Source organism: Rhinopithecus roxellana, chromosome 1, assembly GCF_007565055.1.
Source record: "Rhinopithecus roxellana isolate Shanxi Qingling chromosome 1, ASM756505v1, whole genome shotgun sequence".
Lineage (NCBI taxonomy): Eukaryota > Metazoa > Chordata > Mammalia > Primates > Cercopithecidae > Rhinopithecus > Rhinopithecus roxellana.
The window spans coordinates 51,274,497-51,297,240 of NC_044549.1; the positions used below are offsets into that span (position 1 = coordinate 51,274,497).

General features: G+C 42.4%; 1 protein-coding gene across 1 annotated transcript; it reads right to left on the minus strand.

Moving 5' to 3' along the window:
• Positions 1 to 690: 690 nt before the first annotated feature.
• Positions 691 to 22,048, minus strand: CCDC174 (coiled-coil domain containing 174). The gene is made up of 11 exons (XM_010381524.2): positions 21,909 to 22,048; positions 19,209 to 19,313; positions 18,105 to 18,205; positions 14,778 to 14,836; positions 11,977 to 12,154; positions 8,208 to 8,303; positions 6,394 to 6,536; positions 5,828 to 5,922; positions 5,165 to 5,297; positions 3,273 to 3,425; positions 691 to 2,460 (listed from the first exon to the last, which is right to left on the minus strand). The coding sequence occupies exons 1-11, from the start codon at positions 21,948 to 21,950 to the stop codon at positions 2,162 to 2,164; spliced, it is 1,404 nt and encodes a 467-aa protein (XP_010379826.1). The 5' UTR covers positions 21,951 to 22,048; the 3' UTR covers positions 691 to 2,161.
• Between the last annotated feature and the right edge of the window lie 696 nt (positions 22,049 to 22,744).

Sequence of the window (22,744 nt, forward strand, 5' to 3'; positions counted from 1 at the left end):
TGGCTCCCATACCTACAGCTCTTCATGCTGCCTGCCTTGCCCCTATCTCCCTTCTCCTTTCCACTCCAGTCAGCCTTGGGTCCTTCTGTTCTGCGTTACACATACATCCTCTTTCCATCTTTTGTCTATTCATTATTTTCTTTCTACCCTTTCTTTTTTCTATTTTTCCTGTGATTCTAGCATGTCTAATTATTCTATTTTTCTTTTTAGTATTCCAATTTTTCTTTTTTTCTCCTCCCTCTTTATCCTACAAGCTGTTTCAGTTGGTTTTGTAGTATTAGCTCTTACATTTAGGTCTTCAATTCATCGTGAGTTGATTTTTTTGTATGTGGCATGAGGCAGAAGTCCAAACCCATTCTTTTGCATGGAATATTCAGTTATCCCAGAACCATTTGTTGAAAAGACTGTTCTTTCCCCACTGGATGGTTCTGGCACCACTGTCAAAAATCAGTTGACCACGGATATATGTTTTATTTATGGACTTTCGCCTCTATTCCACTGATCTATGTGGCTATTCTTATGCCACTACCACACTGTGTAGATTACTGTAGCTTTGTGGTCAGTCTTGAAATCAGGAAGTGTGAGTCCTCTTTGTCTTTTCTCTAGATTGTTTTGGCTATTCTGGGTTCCTTGCATTTCCATGTGAATTTTAAGATTAGCTTGTCAATTTCTGCAAAAAAGGCACCTGGGTTAGTTGGTTTTTATGTGTATTTATTAAAAAAAGCAATTACCCAATTAGGCTGACAGAGTGATTAGGCTGACCATTAACAGGACTGGCACCTTTACCCTCGGTGTTTAGAGGTAAGTTTGTAAGAATTCAGGATGTTTGTCTAAGATTGCTTGATACTAGGGCAACAAAACTAAGAGCAGAGGGCACTGAAAAGTCTGTCTGTGAGTTAGACATCAATTGTATTTAAGTCTGAGATCTGCTCCTTAGGTACCATATGACCCTGCACGAGTCATCGACCCCTCCACACTCCAGTGTCATCTGTAATGAGGATGGGGCACTCCCTTCCACACTGCAGCACTGTGGGAACAGAGACGATGCCATTGCAGAGGACCCCCAGGGGACAGTCTCCTTCACTCACTCCTCTCCTTCCCACTCCTCAAGGAACATTAAGGACTTGTGCTAGCACATTCTCACAGCACTCACTGGCCTGGGAACCAGCTATGGGAGCCCTATGGGCCTGGTCATCAACCCTCAACTGCTTGTCTGCAGCTGTAGGAACCCTCTGAGGTGTGGCAGGCAGAGGATGGGGTGGGTGCCCAGGCACCTCACTGACTTTCTGGAGCCCTGCCCACTCCCAACCCTCTCCTTGTTACTAATGACGTGGGGACCCACCTGCTCCACTGTGCAGCCCCAAGTCTGATCCAAGTCAGGTTCCTGAACGTGAGGAAGCTGAGCATGGTGGCGACAGGGAGGTGGAATGCGCTGAAAAGCTCTAACCATTGCTGCTAAGGCATATCAGTCTCTGACCAGGTCCAGCAGCCTCCACGTACGTCCGTCATTCAACACACATTTACTGAATGCCCACTGCACACAGGAGTGTAGGTAATAGGATGGTATGACAGTAAAAGTAAGTAAACAACTCCCACTTCTACCTTTCTGGACTACGAAGAGCTCCTCCTGGTCTTCCTTGTCATTTCCTATGTGATTACTTCTGGGTCCTCTTGGAGAACACATTTTGCCTCCCATGCAGTCTGCCACTGCTTGACAGGGAGAAATTCCTCCTGACCTATGTTCCATCGGCTGATCTGGAAGCTGAATCCTTGGAATAAAGACACCTGCATGCTAGTATTTGCAAAAGGAATGGAAAAGAACCCTTAAATATGAGTAAGTCGTGGGAGTAGGTATGAAACAGATAGGGTTTTAAGCACATCTCAGTGTCAAATTTTACAGAATAAATACTTCTCTTCTATTGCAGTTCACATGTAAATCCAGGTAGGTATGTCCCTATCCCTCTTAGAATAAAATGAACAGCCAAGTGGCCAAAGTTTCCACGACTTTCCTCCTTGCTGACAAATCCAACCTCAAGTGTGTGCCTCCTAGGGAAAGGAGAGGACAAGCAAAGGTACAATTCAGTTCCTAAAGTCATTTCTCCCTCTCTGGGAGAGAAAGGCACTGTCAAAGTACAAACCCAAGCCAGGGTGCTTTGAAAGATCAAGTCACTTGTTTGTAATAGGAAATCATGTCATCCAGAGTTCTGAAAGTAACTGTGGGGGCTTGTGGTGGGTTGTCGGGGGCAGGAGTGGGTGACATATGTGCAGGGCTAGGTCTGTGGCTCTGGTCAGGGCACTGCCCTGGGTCACTCTGTGCTGGCCCAGGCCTGCTCCATGCCTGGCTGCTGGAAAAACCCGTTCTCTTCTGACCCACAAAGTAATCTGACGGTGGGGCAAACTCAGGATCTCTCTCAGCCCGAAGATCTGACTGCCTCTTCGACCAGTATCCAAAGGAAAATTCTAGTAAAAATAAGAAAGAAAATTATTAGAACAGATTAACAAATCAGTTGAATTTATTGTTACTATTATCCAATCATTGCATATATTTCTTAAAAAGCCACCACAAACTATCCAAAGAACAAGAATGGCAAGAGTAAAACTATGTTACAAGGTATAAGTAATACCTACAACCAGTACAAAAGACCAGGCTAAGAAAAGGGAGTGACCACCTCTAGATGGGAAATACAGAAAAAGAGAAATACAGACAAATCATCTGCTTGACATGACACTGTAGGTATTTCACACCAAAATACAAATGTTTTCCTTTACTGAGTTTTGGAAGACACAAACGGGGCCTGCCCAACCTTGTTTGGTATTTCACCTCTATTTCTAACAGTGGCTCTTGCATTTCTCTTACTTTAGCTTTGTATCTTATCAGCTCAGACAGCATGGACTAATGTTCTACTGAAATGATTTTTTTCAAAGAGGCATAAACCATAGTCTTCCAAAGAGAGGCTGCTGTGGATACTCTAGAGAATTTAACGAAAAAATGTCCAGGAAAATTCCCCAGTGGAACTATGTGTGAATCCAGGTTAGTACACTGGCATGTAGACCATTTTCAACTGAACATAAAAGAGGCTGCAAAAAACAGAGCACATGAGAACACCAAACCTTCATAATACTTTAAAGGCAGATCCTGAGAAATGGCATTCCAAAGCTGTAAAACCACACAAGGCAGCACGAAGTTAAAACTTACCCCAAGTGCTTCTGGAAAAAAAAACCATTTTCCATTTACTAGAGAGTTCTTACACCTCAGAGCCCACCTCCCTTACCTTTTCCGCGGTCCCACTCCCGGACGTGTGGCACTCCGGGCTTGGTGTCCTTCCTCTCCTGGACAATGACTTCTACCTTGCTACTCTGGGCAGCAGGACGTGGAGCTGGCACAGGCTCTGGCTCCAGTGGCAAAGGCCCAATAACATCTCCATCTATTTTTGTAAGGGAATAAGACACTGTTATAACAAAGCCTAAAGCTATTTTTAAAAATACAGAACATGCTAATCCTGAAAGTAAAAGTAACCATCAATATTTATGAATTACCTATCATGTCCCAGGCAGTGGATTAAGTCTTTTGTATACAACAGGTTATTTAATTCTTATAACAATCCTAATAAATTCAATATTTCCATGTTATCCCCATTTTATAGAGGGGGAAAATTAAGCTCTGAAATGGTACACAGGTAGAAAGTGATACGGGATGGGGTCCTGGGCTGGGCTGGATGGATATTAGTCTCTGTGCCCCTCACTATGCCACTCTGCTTCTCCAAACTGGCAATCGCAGGACCAGAAACCCCCAAATCACTCAACTAACATCACAATCTCAGGCGAAGCGAGCAGAGCCAAGGGGATGAAGAGTTGGGGTCTGGTGTAGGCTCTTCAATTTTGGTCACATTTTTTAAATGTAAAAGAAACACGGATTTTTAAAAAACACTGCGGTGGCACTTCACATTTTCTGGACATGACAGATGTTCAGGAGATGGAGCAAAATTAGAGAAACAATCTGCACAGCTTAACATGTTATAGAGATAGCATTTATCTGAAACTAAACAGATGGTTTTCAAATTCCTAAATGTTTCTGGTCTGTTTTGTTCAGACATTAGGAAACGGCCCATGGCTTCACATAACCTTTGTGAGAGATGGAGAGCTGTACGACCCCTCATACCCACACTCCCCCTTTTCCTTTGGGTAATAGAATGCCCCCAGGTTTCAGCTGAGCATGTGGCCAGCTTGCTGGAGAGGCCATTTCCCAGCTTCTCCTACAGTGAGGTGTGGCCCACAGGACTGAGCTCTGGCCAGCGGGATGTAAATGCATAGGTTGTATGTAAGTTCCCACTCATATCTCTAAAAAGGAAGCTGGCTCCCTCCCTCGTCTCCCTGCCTACCCTAGGCTGGATCATGAACAGGGGAGCAGGGGAGCAAGCTTTGTGCAGAAGAAAAAAATACTCTAGGAAATGGCAGAAACAGCAAGACTGGAGGAAGCCTGGGACTAGATGACCACCTGGGGCACAGCTGCTCACCTACCCTGGATACCCACTCACCCACCCACCTCCAAGTTAAGTAGAGAAACAGATCTCCATATTGTTTGAGCTATTCTATGTAGGAGTTTCTAGATTGATGGCAATTTAGCTTATACTACCACAACTTATACAATAAGCTAGTCTGACACAGCATTTAATAGTGTTTCCAAGGGGAACTGTGCTCCAAGTTCCAAATCACCAACTTCTGGAGCACAGTTCTTTGGTAAGCTTTGGCAAGCTGTCAATATTCGTATTTCTAAATTCTTTTACTACGTAACTTTATGAATACAAATTTCTTTAAATATATATATAAAATAACCAATAGCAAAAAATGTAAGTCTAAAACATATATATGCAAAACTAAACTTTATCTTAAAATATCTCTTTACTGTCTCAATTACAAGACTATGCCACTCTAAGATGCAACACAATGTATTGTTGCTTCATATCCTCATCTATAGCCTAAAAATATTGAATGTCATTCTGCATCACTTTGGTTATAAAAATTGCTCCTGCCAGTACCTCAAAGGTATACTGTTTGCTTAGATATAAAACTAAATGGCTAATTTTCACGTTGCCAGCCCTATTAGCAAGACGTCAATGGAACAAAATTTTCCCTTTTGAAGTTCAGCAACATAGACATGATATACCTCTGTTTTCTTCCTCTGTTCCACCTTCTTTTGATTTTTTCATCTTTTTTTGTCGAAGTTTGGCAAGTCTCGCCTCTAAGATAGCCTTTCGCTTTTCCTTTATGTTTTCTCGTTTTGTTCTCTGATCTGTTGTCTGAACAGAAAATCAGAAAATTATTTGCTTGAAGCCAAATTTGCAATATTCCTGTTCAAAAAGATGAAATTTTCTTCTAAAAATAGACTAGCTAATTGATCTTCAGGCCACCTCTAAGAAGCTATCCTTGAGATCCTTACAATGAAGCCCTATGAAGGACTCTTATACGAACCCTCCGATGTCTTACAAAGTTTCGTAAGCGTTCAAAGAGCATCTTGCAAGCCTTAACACTCAAGAAAACCAACCCATTCCATCCTACACCTTAATCCCTTAAGTAATTTACTATTTTCCCATCCAAGTCGCTCCAAAAGTGCCATATTTGGCACCAGATTTAAAACATCAAAGTTGTACAGGTTACTCGTGAGCAGTTATAAAATTTGAAACACAAAAATAGTATGGCAACTACCTTTATGCAATTCCAAATATCAATTTTAATTTCTAATTAATTTACTAGATTTTTCTGCAGTGTGGTCCAGCAAGAAACCAAGCGCTCACATCCTTCCTCACAGACACTTGGGATTTATCTGTACCTGTTCACGCAGCATCTCTAAGGTTTTCATCTGCTTGTTTCTCAATTCTTTGTCTCGGGCAAAGGCAAAATACCCAACGCCAAGTTGCCGGGCCTCTGAAAGAAGTACAAATTACCCAAAAGATCAGACTGTCCTGATCATTCAACTATACTCAAGCCACATTTCCTACCAAAGCAAAAAGAAACACAGTGATATTTGGCACAAGTTTTAAAAAGAAAAAGAAAACACCTAAGCGAAATAACAAAACACCAAAGAAACACAAAAGTTAGACCAAGTTTTCGTCCTGTTTGCCAAGGGAAGCATAACAAGCGTTCGTTTGCTTTCAGGGGCTGTCTCCACTTCTCTTGGGGAACAATCCCTTGGATTACCAGACCCTCTGCCAGGAAGATATTCCCAATGTGAGTATTTTAAGGCTATGAAGTGAACAAAGGAAATATTTTCAATTTCCAAAGCAGGATCTTTAATTTCCATGTAAAAGCTATTGCTTTATGAATACTTCCCTTAATGTTTGCCATCAGTTTAAGATTAGAAAAAAGATTTGCAAAGCTGCAAGAAAATAGTCATACCATTTTCCCGAATGTCTTCATAATGTATGGGCCCCATGGGCCTCTTCAGGGCCTCTCTTTCTTCTTCCTCCCATTGCTGGCGCTGAAGTTCTTTTCTCATATCTTCAGATAACAGGGTTTTTTCATTAGCAGGACTAACAAAACTAGTAGGAAAACACAGCAAAAACTATCTTCAGATAAGGACTGAGATATCAGTGTTTAAGTACAGTCAGTTGCATCATGGATAAGTAACACTACCTGATAAAGAAGACAGGGAACTACAGAGGCTTCTGACCCACAAGACTGCTGGAAAATCAATTACACAGCCTTCACCTTTTTTTTTTTTGAGACTAGTCTTGTTCTGTTGCCCAGGCTGAAGTGCAGTGTCACAATCTCGGCTCACTGAAACCTCCGCTTCCCAGGTTCAAGAGATTCTCCTGCCTCAGCTTCCCGAGTAGCTGGGATTACAGGCACCCAACACCACATCCTGGCTAATTTTTGTATTTTTAGTAGAGACAGGGTTTCACCATGTTGGTGAGGCTGGTTTTGAACTCCTAATCTCAGGTGATCTGCCTACCTTGGCCTCCCGAAGTGCTGGGATTACAGGCGTGAGCCACTGCACCCGGCCAGCCTTCACCCTTCTTACTCAAGCACGAGACTTGTTACATGAGCATGACGGAATCTTGCCCGAGCACTCAAGACATAAAACTTTCCTGGTCGGGTGCGGTGGCTCAAGCCTGTAATCCCAGCACTTTGGGAGGCCGAGGCGGGCGGATCACGAGGTCAGGAGATCGAGACCATCTTGGCTAACATGGTGAAACCCCGTCTCTACTAAAAATACAAAAAATTAGCCGGGCGTGGTGGCGGGCGCCTGTAGTCCCAGCTTCTCGGAGGCTGAGGCGGGAGAATGGCATGAACCCAGGAGGCGGAGCTTGCAGTGAGCCGAGATCGCGCCACTGCACTCCAGCCTGGGCGACACAGCCAGACTCCGTCTAAAAAAAAAAAAAAAAAAAAAAAAAACTTTCCTTCCACCCAGGTCCTGGGCTGACCAGATGGGAGGTGGCCCAGGCAGGGAGGAGGAACTCCGGGTCTCCTCCTGTGGATGGTCTCTCATCTGGGGACATGAAAACTGCTTAACATTTTGGCCTGAGTGATGTCTCCTGTCCTTGCAGATGGCCAGGCCGAGAAGCTCAAGGTTTCCGCTCTCCCTTTCTTATGCCAAGCCAAAGGCTATCTGCTGGATGCCTGAACCTGCAGGACTTGGACAAGGTGGAGTTTCTCCCAACACTTCTCACATAAAAGTTCCTGTAGTAAGAGGAATTTATTCCCCTGGATGTTTCAGAGTTATGTCTTAGGTCTTGTGTTTTAGAGTTACCTCTTAGATCTTATGTTTTAGAGTTATCTCTTAGGTCTTAGGTCCTGCTGAAAAATCTAGTTATAAGGTCCTTACTTCAAAAATGCAACAATACATAAAGAAAAAGTGAATAAGTTATCTCCCTGGAGCCACTTGCTTGTGGGAAAATCAAGTGTAAATTCTCAAACCACTTTCTCCACAAAGGCTGGTTTGCTGGTTTGGTTTGGGCTTATTCTGTCACTGTAGTCAGACATTCTTCAAGGTGAAAGAGACAACTCTACTCATCCACCAGTCAGGTTGTTCTCCAAGTGTGGATTATGTGTGTATGTGCATGCTAACCACTAAAAAGTGCTTCAATCAATCAATATTTCCTTACTGGAGCAACAGAGATCATTAATTATAAAACAGCCTCCCCTCACAAAACAATCCCTGTGGCTGCATTTCAGACCTGGGCAGAGCTCTGCATACCACACACACTTACAGTCTCCCCTGAAGATTTTTATCCATCTCCAGCAGATCTGGCAAATCTTTTCTCATACAGCGCCGGGAACGCCCCAAAGAGTCCACATAATCCACCCTGAAATGAAAGCGAAAAGATGTGAAGGACTTGTACACATGTACAAGCCCCTAAGTCAGGGAGTAGGTGAACAGTGAAGGGGAAAGAGAAGCCTCACTACCAAGAAGAGCCCCCAGCCTCAGAGACCACCACCACTGATAGGAATATGCTTTTTATTTTTATTTTTTTTTGGTTTTTTTTTGGTTTTTTTTTTTTGAGACGGAGTCTTGCTCTGGCACCCAGGCTGGAGTGCAGTGGCCGGATCTCAGCTCACTGCAAGCTCCGCCTCCCGGGTTTACGCCATTCTCCTGCCTCAGCCTCCGGAGTAGCTGGGACTACAGGCGCCTGCCACCTCGCCTGGCTAGTTTTTTGTATTTTTAAGTAGAGACAGGGTTTCACCGTATTAGCCAGGATGGTCTCGATCTCCTGACCTCGTGATCCGCCCGTCTCGGCCTCCCAAAGTGCTGGGATTACAGGCTTGAGCCACCACGCCCGGCCAGGAATATGCTTTTTAAAGCTGACACACAATAAGCTCATTGTGCTTATTAAATATTAGTTTTAGAAACTGTTGACAATAATTTTGATCATTTATGTCTTTGATTTCACAGATAAATCACCCACACAGAATTTTGCTGCAGCATCTATGAACTTAATCTAGTTGAGACAATTCCAGACATTTTATCAGTATCTTAGTAACTCTGCCTTGCGCCTGAGATTCTCAACTTGCTCATTTCCTCACAGACTTCAAGTCAGACTTTTTCTTCTTTCTCTTATTTCCTCTAATTGGTATAATTCTACCCAATGTATTAGCAATCTCGTAATGTAAGAAATTCACAGTATTTTTCAGAGTTGGACTCTTCTTAATTAGGAGGAAGCCAAACACCATACCTCTCTCCTCATCTTTGCTCAAACTAGACAGTGGTTAGACAGCTAAGCCAGGCAGATAGCAAGGCAAAATGAAATATTCTGACTTCCTACAATAGAAAATGTGGACGGATTTTCATGAAAAACATCTCATTTGTATTATGACGCAACAGATATTTTACTTTTAAATTATGGGCAGAGAATCTCCTACAGCCTTTAGCAGGGTACTGAATACACACTTAAGGGTCCAATAAGTACTACCTGGCAGACCAATCTAAGGTCAGATTCGGCAGGTATGTGGCTTTGCTTTTGTTAGCAATTTTTTTCCTCTCAAGTAATACTGATTTCAATTGTTAGTTGTGATTTAAAAACTGAGTGTTTACTCTAGTACTGAAGCTGATTATCACAAGAAATAAAACCTCCAACTGCAGCAAGCAGTTTCTTTCTTCCTTTTCTTCCCCCTCAAATGGATGGGGAAGAAAACCATCTAGCCAGATGGTCTGTGTAATTATTTACAGTATCTTGGAAAGATTTTCTACCACCTGGAATTTAACTATCAAAAGGATTTTACGAGCAATTACGATTCTGGAGCTTAATTTAAAAACAAAAAAATGTGTCAGAACTGCTTGCAGAGCGTCTTCCTTCACCATATGGTGGCATGTGACACCTTCAATTGCCCTCCAAACTCTTCAAATCACTGGCAAATTGCTTGTAATCACACAGGCATTAATAAGCAAAAATTTTTAAAAAGACATTAGACGTTTCAAAGGAGATGAGATTTCTGCTTTGAAAAGCAATCATAGACTATTCTGTTTCCGGAGAAGGCCTCCAAAACGTACAGATCCCATTAAATAGAAGTGGCAAGACAGTAGTCAGCCACGGCTCCATCTAATCAGCAATCACTCACTGAGCAACCCCTGCAGGCAAACAAAGCTTTCCTCAGGCAAGGAGAGTAATACAGGAGGGCTAACAGCCATGCCACCTTCCAAGGGTCTGGGGAAGTTAAGGCACACACCCATGAAACGCTTATTAACAACACTGGGTACATAAAGACTACCAAAAGTTTGCTAAAATCTTTTTCTGATAATGAGGCCTAGTATGTGACAATAATAAGTAAAAGGTAATACCCAAAGAGCAGGAAGTATATTAAGTGCTGCCTGACTTCAGATGAGGGAGCAATCACTTTGAGATTAGAAATGACAGGCCAAGCGTGGTGGCTCATGCCTGTAATCCCAGCACTTTGGGAGGCCCAGGCGAGAGGATTGCTTGAGCCCAGGAGTTCAAGAAGAGCCTAGGCAACATAGTGAGACCACGTTTCTACAAAAAAAAAAAAAATTAAAAACTGAGGCAGGAGGATTGCTTCAGCCCAGGAGGTCGAGGCTACAATGAGCCATGATCATGCCACTGCACTCCCGCCCAGGTGACGGAGTGTGGAGCCCCTGCCTCAAAAACAAATAAATAAAAAAGAAAGAAATGATGAAGAAAGGCACTAAAAGAAGAGACTGTATGTTTTTCTCTTTTGGTTCCTTATAGCTTGCAGGCTGTTCAAGCCTGTTCCAAATGGTACCAAATGGTACCTATTCCAAATGGTACCAAATGGTACCTGTTCCAAATGGTACCAAATTATTTAGATGTAAAAAAGTAGGTAAGAAGATACCTGTTTTATCCCAATGAGAATGTTATTTCTGAACCAACATGGACACCCTCAGTGGAAGGAAGATGCAGTTTCTCTGTCATCCACAGTAGCTGGGACTGCTCTCTTCAGCTCATCAATGACTACCCACAGGGCCAAAGGCTAACAAAAGATCAACGCCTGCTGCAAAGAGTCCTGAGAAGTTCCCAAAAAATGCCCACCATGAGGAGGCTATTTCAGCCTTGAAAGGAGGATGAGAAGGATCCCAAAGGCAAGAGGGTGGGTTCCCAGAAAATTGTCAGAGCATCAGTACAGCTCTCAGCAATTTCAAGAACTGCTGAATAGTTTCCAAACAATAATATCTTAGGTAGAAAAAAATCATTGTAACAGAATTTCCATTCTGGTCTCTCTACTTATTGATAGTCTCTTTAAGGAAAAGACGAGTTTGGTTCTTCCATCATTCATCTACATATAGGCAAAATTCAGGAAAATGTCAATAATAAAGGTTTACAAAATGCCTGCTTATACTTCACAGGCAGCAGTTTCTTGTGTAGCCCAGAACACTCTTACTTCTTGAAGCGGGGTTAAAGTAAAGGGTCATGGGAATGAGGCAGTATAATCTCTATTTTGTAAGGGAAAATCCTGAGCCTCAAAGACTGAGGAACCTGATTAAGATCATACAGTCAGTGAGAGGTGCAGCTGGAATCGTCCAAGGCCCACGAGTCCACACCACACTGCCAAACAATGTCACAGTCAGAGTTAAGACATATAGGGCCACCACTGCTGGCTTCCTTCTCCTAGATAGCAGCTCTCCACCATGTCAGAACGAGGACACGGGTAAGGCAGCAGCACAGGCACAAAAGGAAGGCGCTCTGCCCGCACTGTTTCATGTCAGTGATCCAGGCAAGCCAAGTCTGCCAGGCACTGAGTCTCCTTGGGCCTGGCACAGGGCTGGGCACACAGCAGGAGCTCAGTCAGTATTTGTAATTATATGTAATTATTGTAATTATGTCTTCATTTGAGCTACTATTTTTACATCCATAATAACCTAATCCAACCTAACTTAAAAGGAAGTCTCAAAAGAACACCCAGGAACAATAAAGAGAAATGGCTTGATAACAACCCAACAAAATAACTCCCAAAATGTCAGCACAGGTCTGAGGATGTTCCTCAGAGCTAATCCATGATGCTACCAACCATTCTTCACTGGGGTCTTGGGGAGGAGGGATCTCTCCCTCAGGAAGGTTTTCCTCATCGTCGTCCCTTTCTCCTGCCTTTTGAGAATCTCTATGGGCACCAGATGCCTCCATTTCTTTGCGCTTGTCTATGATCTTCTGCGTGAAATCCACAAGGTACATATCCTCCACTTCTTCATCTAGGACATAAAAATCAGTTTTCAGACATCAAAAAGGAAAATCACACATGGAATTGACAAGAAGCAGTCACATTCATTGCCTGGTGGCCCCATCACCCCTGACGGCTCATCAGCCAATACCTCCACTCCCCAAACGTTTACAAAGACACAGCCACCTTGGGAACTGACACATAGTACACAAAAAAATCTTGAAAGAGCCTAAAGTTTTCTGTTGCCTCATCAGTACACTACCTGAGTAAGCAAAACCATCTTAGAATGTCATTTTAAGATAACACAACAGTCTGATTTTATGCAACTCATCCAACCAATTACATCATACAGAAGCAAAACTGCATTTTCCATGTCATCAGATCAGGACAGTAGAACTTTTTGCTTTAAGTGTTACATATCTGTCTCATCATGTGGGCTGGATCACTAACCCTGATTATACTGTTGTGGTTTGGTAAATGTTTTAAAGATCATAATACAGGTAAAAGAAGTCATCTGAGTTCTTGTCAAGCCGATGAACACCAATTCCAGGCAAGGCATGGAGCGAGACCCTACAGGACATATACAGATATGCAAGACACTCTCTGCCTGCAGGGCTTATGGTCCACTTGAGGAGCTAAAACACACACTGGCAGTTAAACAACAATCCGTGACACCTAATTTAACCCAGGATAGCTCATGTAGCACAAATTATACCTAAAGTTTCACTACGCTGGATTTAGGACACAGTCATTTGAGTCTTTTTCTCTGATGACAGAGATTAAGCTACATTGAACCGACATTAGGCTTCCTATTACCAGTGGTGGTGTTTTCCCCACCTTAGGGTGAAGAAAAACTGAGGCTCCAAAACAACTTGCCCAAACTTGTAGGTCTGACATATCTATCAGGAGGTGGGCTTGCTGGCTTTGACAAAATCAGGTCTCTACACTCCCACTCCTTTGGACCTGATTTCTATATTAACAATATAAGTAAAGTTTGAATCAAAAGAGAAAAGACTTTAATAAAATAAACTTTTTTTTTGAGACGGAGTCTCACTCTGTCGCCCAGGCTGGAGTGCAGTGGCACCATCTTGACTCACTGCAACCTCCACCTCCTGGGTTCAAGTGATTCTCCTGCCTCAGCGTGCCAAGTAGCTGGGACTACAGGCGCCTGCCACCACACCCAGCAAATTTTTGTATTTTTAGTAGAGACAGGGTTTTGCTTAGCCAGGTTAATCTCAAACTCCTGACCTTGTGATCCGCCCGCCTCGGCCTCCCAAAGTGATGGGATTACAGGCGTGAACCACCACGCCCAGCCTAAAATAAACTTATTTTTAAAAACCACAAAATTCCTGAAATAGAGAGGAGACGTAGTCTGAGTTATAAGGCCATAGGCTAGCGAGGCCTCCTAGTAGGTGGCCATCCTGGAGCTGCCTCTTCAGGAAGAAGGCAAAGCCTCTCCTATAGTGCCTGGCTTTGTTGAGTGTCTGACCTTCCTGTGCTGGGCTCCTGCTGTACAGGGAAAGTGCCCCTGCGGTCTGGGAAGCAGCAGCCAGGGACCTAGGACCAGCCTTGCCTCTCTCCTACTGTACCTGGGCCCCAGCCATGCTAGGCTAGGTGACTCTGTTGACCTCTGGCCCTGCCCTTCCTCGTCTGGTCTGCTCACCAATCTAGCCCTGCAGGATCCCTTTCTCCAGCTTGCCAAGGGTAAGCCCAACTTCTCCCAAAAGACTTCCCTGATTACATATTCACTTTCCCTGCCTTTTGGGAATGAAATAGGCACTGCATCATAAAATCTCTTCTACTGTTGTCTAATTATAGATTGGGTTTTTTCTGAGGCGTATGAGATAAGGGAGTTTTTTTGTTTTGTTTTTTTTTTTTTTTTAGAGACAGGGTCTCACTCTGTCACCTAGACTGGATCATAGCTCACTACATCCAGGATGCAGTGGCAGGATCCACAGCTCACTGTAACCTCAAACTCCTGAGCTCAAGCCTCAGCCTCTTAAGTAGTGGGACTATAGGCATGAACCACCATGTCCAGCTAATTTTTAAATTACTTTTTGTAGAGACAGAGTCTCACTATGTTGTCCAGGCTGGTCTCAAACTCCTGACCTCAGGTGATCTGCCTGCCTTGGCCTCCCAAAGTGCTGGAATTACAAGCGTAAGCCACTATACCCAAACAGATTTACAGCAATTATGAGCACATCACAGAAAAAAACAAATAAAAAATAGAGGGATAACAGGGAAAGAAAAAACGTAACTCTAGCACCTGACAGAACCACAATTCAACCCAGCCCCAACCACCCTGTTTTAGCACAGCTGTAATTGTAGGTAACTGTGACTGACTCAGACCTTGTTCCCTAACTTTGCTTCAATCTGTGCCATTTTCCTCGGAGGAAGACCCTGCCTTGAGGGCAGAGGCAGAAGATCTGGCTTCCAGTACTTGTTTCTCCCTTCCAGGCACTTAACATGCTGCCAGGCATCCACCAGACACTTGGTAAATTATTGCTGATTTTTTTTCGTGTCTCTGTGCAGCCACAGAAAGTAAAATTTTGATGTCTAAATTTTCTCTCCTACAGTTATTTTAACAAGTAATGTAATATCAAAGGGCTGTATGAATTACAGAAAATGAAGTAGAAATAAAAAATTTTATTTACCTATAAAGTCTCCTTTAGTCATTTTTTCATATAATTTGGCTTTTTCTTCCAATTTTTCCCTAGGAGAAAAAAAAATACAAGTATTAGAAATAGTCTTAAAACTGTTCATCCTGGTTGCCCCCACACTCCCTGCCTGACAGGTATCATCTGCCCATGAGGCCCAGCCTCATGGGGTCAAGACAACCACAACCAGCACAGACCACACCATCCTGAGGAGACCCTCAGACCACCCTGCCCCATGTCTACTCTGCCAAGGAAAACAGAAGCTCTGTGAGTGCATGGCCTGTGTCCTCTTATTCATCACGGGTCCCAGGGCCTAAAATGACGCTTGGCACACAGCAGGTTCTCACTCAATATTTGATGAATGAGTAAGTGAATCAACTGACTTAAGATTCCAACAACTTAACTGCCAACTTAAAACAAATATCAACATTCCAACAACGCAGCCTCTCTGCTCACAGTAATTCTGATGACATGTATTTTTCAGTGGTACAGACCATGAGAGGGTGAGCAATTCTTTATTCTGGAAATACTTAATGACGTTAAAGAGAAGCCCCAAAGAGGTCATCTGCAAGTTCTCTTAGTGAATGACCACTCTTAATCACAATGTCAGAAATATTCCTCTTTTATTTTACACATCCATTCGCCAAGTACTTATTGCACACCTCCTACCTGCCAAGCACTGTTTTAGGCACTGAGGACTCACAGGAACAAGAAAAAGTCCCAGTTTCCTGGGAGTTTCCATTCTAGACATGGAGGACAATAAAGCTAAATAAATAAAGCAATGAAAAGGAGGATCTGAGACCGTGAGAAGAGCTGTAAAGGGAACAGACACACGCCAGCAGAGGCCCCTTGACATGCAGTAATGCAGTGCATGGTGGACCAGCTCACTCGTATCAGGCTCCTAAGACCCTATTTTGGAGGGCTCTTAAGGTAACTAGCTGATCATCAGTGGATCTTACTGTTTTAATGAAAAGAAAACTAAAAAAAATTTAAAAGTCAAACAAAACACAAAGCAGCAAGTGTCAGGTTAGAGTGAGTGAGCAGGACACTAACACTAACTCAGAGAGGGTAGTCAGGGGAAACCTCTCTGAACATGACAACTTAGCCATGGTTTGCACAGCAAGAAGCAGCCAACCACAGGAGGATCTGGGGGCAGAGGAGGCAGGGCAGAAAGAGGAAAGATTAAGAGAGAATGAGCTTGACATTTTCAAGGAAGAGAGACCAGTAGAGCAGAGGGTGCTGAGCAAAATAGAGAATGGTGCAAAATAGACAGAGACAGGCAAGGACGAGAGCACATGAGAAAGGATATGAAACTTGGTGCGGTATAGCAGCAGTTTTCAGGGGTCAGGAACAGTCTACAAGTGGATAATCGAGATCAAGTAAGGTGTCAGGGAAACGGCCGCTGGATTTAGTGGATGAGGATGTCACTAGTGACTTTAAAGAATAATTTCTTCTATTGAGTTAGAAAGATGGAATTCAGAGCATGAGAACAGGGACACTGTCTGCAACCTCTAAGTGCCAGACACTATGTATCTCCTTTAATTCCCTGAAGGACTTCATAACCTAAGTATTAACCACCTCACTTCACAGATAAAGAAAGAGTCTTAATGGATAACTAACTTGCCCAAGGCCTTCCACCTCAAAAAAGCCTGGGACTGTGCTTGTGTGTCCTGAGCTCTGGAGGGAGGCAGATGTCCTGCAGATGTCTTGACTCCCATAACACAGCAAAACCAAAGTGCTTCATAAAAGTTACTGCATAGAAAAAGCACAGCAAAGTGCCAAGAAAAACTCTTGATATACAGAGCAAAATAAAAAAAGATCATGGTACCTTTGGACAAAATTTAAATTCTGAGAATATGTCCAAGAGTGGGAAATGTCTCAAAACTGATCATATCTTTAAGTAAAGCCTGAGGTCTTTTGGGGACAGGTCAAATGCTAAGAAAAAAAGTCCACAAATGGGCTAATATTCTGCCTTCTATTTTCAGACCCAACATTGCTGAGCAACCTTGGCAACTACTGCTTGCAACCACAGAATTTTATTATTCCATGTATCCAAAAGCATGTCATGCCAAACATTAAAGCCTGGGATTCTCTCTGAGAGTGAAGCTGTCTTTTCTTTAGAAAAATATTAAAGATGGAATGACAGAATTAGAAAAATCATCATTCTGAAACCAGCATTGTGATAAATGATAACTATCAAGATTCATTAATGATAACAAATCATTGCATGGAAACGAGTTGGTGAAGAGGATATTCACACATTCTCCAAATTTCCCACTTCAGATTACTATTAATTACACTTCAGATTACTATTAATTACAAACTGAGGAGGCACCTTTACAGTGGTGAAACCAAGTATGCATACCTTAACCAAGTAATCAAACCTATCATCACCAATAATGACTCAAACTGACCTTATGAGCCTCCTGATGTGCTTCAATGGGAAGGACACAACACCGTCTACATATTATTCTTACAAAAACATTTCATGTGACTCTAATTGGTTGTGGGACATTGCAGAAATAACTTGCCTGGACCCTTAAAAACGTTAATGGCATAACAGACAACCAAAAGGCAAGAGAATTGTTCTAGATTTAAAAAGACTAAACAGATTTGACAACTACATACAATGTGTAATCTTTGAATCCTGGATTAATCTTTTTTTTTTAAATCTACAAAGTACATAATTGTACTGGGACAACTGGTGAAATCTGAATATGGACCACAAAATAGATAATACTCATTTATCAGTGTTAAAGTTCTTGGGTATGATAGTGGTATTGTGGTTATGTAGGAAAATGTTCTTGTTCTCAGAAGATATATGCTGAAAGATTTAGAGGGAAAGTATGATGCTTAACAAAGTCTCTCCATACACGCAGGTGTGTATGAGAGACAGAGGGAAAGCACCTGTGACAAGATGTTAACTAGGGAATTTAGGTGAAGAATATTAGAATGTTCTATGTACACTTGAAGTTTTTCAAAATAAAAGGGTGGGGGGAAAATTTAGGGTTTCTAAATTCTAATGTCATCCCAACTAGCCCACACCATGGGAACGCTTCTTAATAATGTATTGATAATCTTAGTGTCTAACAAAGGCTGAAAGCAGGAATGTTTCATCTTATAAACTGTGACTATGTCTTACCTTTTTATGATAAGACTACAGATATATCTGCAAATTATATTGTTTTTAGAGTACTTAGAGTATTGGGCTAGAAAGATATTAAAAATAAAATTTGTAAATCAAAAAGAACAAAATTTGAACTTCCATTTCTCTGCCTGGGCAGCCTCAAAGGTAACTATATTTACCAGAGCTTATAACTTTACCTTGCTTTGTCTAAAGTCTTCTGTTCTTCAATCTTCTGTTCAGCATCCTTCTCAGCTCGATTTGAAACGCCTACATTCTGTTTGCTCCAGATACTTGGTTTCTGGAGAATAATTTTAGAAGACAAAACAGAACCACATGATTGCCAAAAAAATCTACTTGTGCATCAGGAAAAAAAAAAAACAAAGGAGATCATGAGATCTTATGAATCAATGGAGATAACTAGATAAGCTGTGTCCTACAAAGAAACTGATTATATGTGGCAAGCAGGAGCTAAAAAAAGAGCCCTCAATTATATAAATAAATTTTTTTTTTCTTTTTTTTTTTGAGACCGGATCTCACTCTGTCACCCAGGCTCGAGTGTGGCAGTGCAATCTCGGCTCACTGCAGCCTCAACATCCTGAGCTCAAGTGATCCCTCCAACTCAGCTTCCCCAGTAGCTGGGAATACAGATGCACACCACCATGCCTAATTTTTTTTTTGTAGAGATAGGGTTTTGCCATGTTGCTCAGGCTGGTCTTGAACTCCTGGGGTCAAGTGATCTGCCTGCCTCGGCCTTCCAAAGTGATGGGATTAGAGGCGTGCGCCACCACGCCCAGCCTAAAGAGCTTCTGGAGTGCAGAAGCACTTCCTACTATCTTTTATCTCCTTAATGATTACAACCTAAATCAAGACTAATGAAAATGTACATATTACAGAGAATTAGTAATACAAATAGTAGACACTATTATCTACAAAACTGGAAAAAATCATTCACAGCTCTTATGCACCCTGATATTTTCTGCTATATTCTTATATTATCTAATTGTCTGTCTCTATTTGGATACCTAACACCTATAGAACCAGATAACCTTCCATTTATGAAATGTAAACAATCCACATTTTTCCAAAAGAAGTGCTAAAGAATTAGCACATTACTATGTACTTTTATATAATCTTACTGATTTCTATTTTAATAACATTTCATGCAAATGTTAAACACAAGATAGAGATTTTTTCTTTAACATTTATGTGTACAGATACCACTGACAACCTTAAAACACTTAAATATGGTATAATTCTCCCATGTTTGGAACCAATGGAGATCATCAGATCTTATTTTTTACCTTGTTAGTTGTTTTTGGTTTTCCAAAAACTCCAGAATCTTTTAGAAGTTTTTCTTGTTTGAATTCTTCTTGCTTTCGGAAGAGTTCAGCCTTAAGATCTACCAACTAGAAGAAAAGCAGTAAGTAAACAAAAATATTAAATTTTTGCAGGTGACTGGATTCCTAAATTACTATAATTTCCAAAGGAATATTTCAAGTTCTGCTAAATGGACAAATATGGCTAAAAAACTAAATGTGGCTAAAAAACATTAATGTTTAAATGTAGAATCCAGTACACAAATTAAGCTAAGTCATGTTTCATTCTACCTCTGCTGCAAATGCATTTTCACTCTAACTTTCAACACTTGAGGCTTTCCTTAGTCAAGGAGAAAGTGATAAAGCAAAATAAAATTAATGAAGTCTGCATCTTTTAGTTTCAGATTAAACTTGATTAAGCACCTTCTCTGTGACTAGCACTGCACTCATTTAATCATCACAACTTATTATTTCTACAGGGAAATGCCGTTATTCCAAAACTATCTGAGCATCCAGTTTGTGTATGGTACTTAACACTGAAGAGCAGAACATAAACATGAATCAGACATACTCTTTACCTCAAAAAGCCTACAATGTAACAAGGAAAGTAATTTATAATACCAGCAAAATGTAACAAATGACTCTAGAATGGAAGAAAGTAGCACACAAGTTCAGATAAGGGAGCATTTCCTTCTGAGCAGAGTGATCAGAGAAAGCTTTGAGCAGAGCTTTTAAAGACACATTATTTCAACAGCTAGAAATAAAATAGACTGGGTGAATTATAACAGCTCCACGAATGACTTAATCCATTTCAAAAACCGTAAGTTTGGCTGAATCTCCTGGTTCAAGAAGAGGAAAGAAGGCCAAGGCATAGGGAATAGGGCAGTTGGGTGAGTATGAGCGCCTCTCCCTCAGCTACAGTAGTCACCCCTGCCTACTCTGCAAAAAAGTACATAACAACCGTTCCCTTTTTAAGGGTCCAGGTACAGCTGCTTATATGGATGGGCATTTGTAAATCAGATACTTAATCAGTGACTTAACCATCAGACACTTAAAAAATCACTTTACTTGTTAAGGAAAATAAAAATGGCTGAGTTCAATTTCCATGTTGGAAGAAATTGATTTAAAAGGTAACCATTTAAAAATGCAAAGGGCAGTTTCACTGCAGACCCTAATACTGTAAATTCTTAAAAACAAATGAAAAACTTCTTTTTCTTCTCAGCTTACTTAACCACACCAAATTTTCCAGCCACATATCTTCCTAGTCTACAACGGCCTTTGACTTTAAAAGATGCTCAAAAAATTGTAAATTCTCAGATAGCATTCTTATTACAATTACTGCTAATTTTAGCCTATCAGTACAGGTTGGCTTTAATATTTACAGCTTTTTGGTTCCTGATCTTCAAACAAACATAATAACTAGTACCAATTTTAACCAATACTAATAACCAATAATAACTAGTACTCAAATATTGGGACACCTATGTTTTCCTTCACACTTCCTTTGTGTACTAATACTCTTAAGTAAATTCAAGATTAAATCAAAGGTTGGGCAATTTGCTCTGACGATGAAAAGGCAGCAGCTTTGGAGTCAGCTAGACTGAATGAGCAAGGGTCTGTCACTAAGATTTCTTTCCCCGCCCCCGCCCCAGACGGAGTTTCGCTCTTGTTGCCCAGGCTGGAGTGCAATGGTGCAATCTTGGCTCACCGCAACCTCCGCCTCCAAGGTTCAAGCGATTCTCCTGCCTCAGCCTCCCGAGTAGCTGGCATTACAGGCATGCGCCAACACGCCCGACTAATTTTTTTTATTTTTAGTAGAGACGGGGTTTCTCCATGTTGGTCAGGCTGGTCTGGAACTCCCGACCTCAGGTGATCCGCCCGCCTCGGCCTCCCAAAGTGCTGGGATTACAGGCGTGAGCACAGGCGTGAGCCACCGCGCCCGGCTATCACTAAGATTTCTGTATGTAAGCTGGGGAAAGCTACTTCATCTTTCTGGGCCTCAATTTCATCATCTATAAAACGGAGATATTAATAGCACCTACCTCCTAAAGCCATTGGGAGGATTAGTGAGATAGTGCATATAAAGTGCTGGCACAAAATGTGTACTTAGAACACGTTTTCTTTCTAGGGTGGCTGACTTAATAAAACTGCTTACATCCTTTCAGACTTCACAGTTCCCTATGGCTGCATTAACAACTATTTAGTTCCAGGTGGGGTACGCTGGGCACTTTCGGCTCCTGTGGAATATGTCACCCTCTAAAGTTCTGGGAGGACTTTGGGGGTCCCTGAATGGAGGAGAAACCAGGAAGAGGATATGTCTGCATAGCAAAAAGAAGCTACGGTTCCTCCCGACTGTAAGGGAGAAGGCTGGCGAGGTGCAGGTCCTTGCGGGCAGGGCAGAAGGGAGGTAGGGAGATTCCTAACCCACGGGACACCAGGTTCAGGTCTGTGTCTGAGAGTTCTGGTCCGCGCGCGTGTCAGAGAAGAGAAGCCCAGTTCAGGATCCTGTAAGAAAACTGAACCGGATCCCCGCTGGAGAAGAAAATCCAGGTCGGGGATTCCTGTTTGAGGGGAGAGGTCAGATCTCTGGGTCCCCGAGTGAAGAAACAAGCTAGGTCGACATTCTTGTCTGATGGAGACAGGGTGAACCCGGAGCCCGTGGAGTTACCTCATACCCTCACTCACCGAGGAGGCCGTGACGTCCAAAGGCTTTTTCCTACGGTCCATGGTCGTGCCGGAGTGTCCCGGCCGAAGAAGGACCTTTCGCACCCGAAGCAGGCCTCGTAAGCCTACCTCCGTCGCAACCGGAAGTGTCTTCGAAAGCGACCCTGAATTTGCGTGAGTTTGCGACGCGAGTTTGTCAGCTCAACGCCATCTTGAGAAGGTCAAAGTGTGGTGCTTATTACGTTCGCCATCATTTTGGAAAGGTCAGAGAGTGCGGAGGTTGACGCTAACTGCTAAGGTCATCTTGAGGGCGGAAGGTAATAAGATGAGCGTGGGCGCCATCTTGAGAAGGGCCGAAAAGGCTTTTGATTGTGATGGACGCCATATTGGGTGGGGCGGATGTGGGGTTGGGGACAAAGATAACGCCATCTTGGGGAAGGCTGACGCTTGAGTGAGAGAACTCCAGCGTCTCGGGAAAGGTGGATTGGGAGGACCGAAAGAATCTAACTACAGTTCGACGACCTGCTGCCTGGCACTTTTCACACGTTAAATAGTTGGTTCTTACAAGAGCGTACGAGATGAGGATTATTATATTAATCTTAGTAGAAATAACAAGAATAATAGCTAACGTTAATATAGTGCTTATTATGTGCCACCTTACATATTTCAGCTCTTAAGAAAGTGAACTCCCCCACAAAGGGAAGCCCATCAGACTAACAGCAGATCTGTCGGCGAAAAAAAAAAAAAAAAAAAAGAAAGTGAACTCCTGGGCCAGGCGCGGTGGCTCACGCTTGTAACCCCAGAACTTTGGGAGGCTGAGGCGGGTGAATCAGGAGGTCAGGAGTTTGAGACCAGCC

What these genes read in the sequence shown, in the direction of transcription:
- CCDC174 (XM_010381524.2), bottom strand. Translation starts at nt 21,950, where the DNA reads ATGGACCGTAGGAAAAAGCCTTTGGACGTCACGGCCTCCTCG. An exon ending in AAGACTTTAGACAAAGCAAG is followed by an intron (nt 14,837 to 18,104) that starts GTAAAGTTATAA and finishes TTTTTCTCCTAG; the next exon opens with GGAAAAATTGGAAGAAAAAG. An exon ending in TGAAGACATTCGGGAAAATG is followed by an intron (nt 5,923 to 6,393) that starts GTATGACTATTT and finishes TACTTCTTTCAG; the next exon opens with AGGCCCGGCAACTTGGCGTT.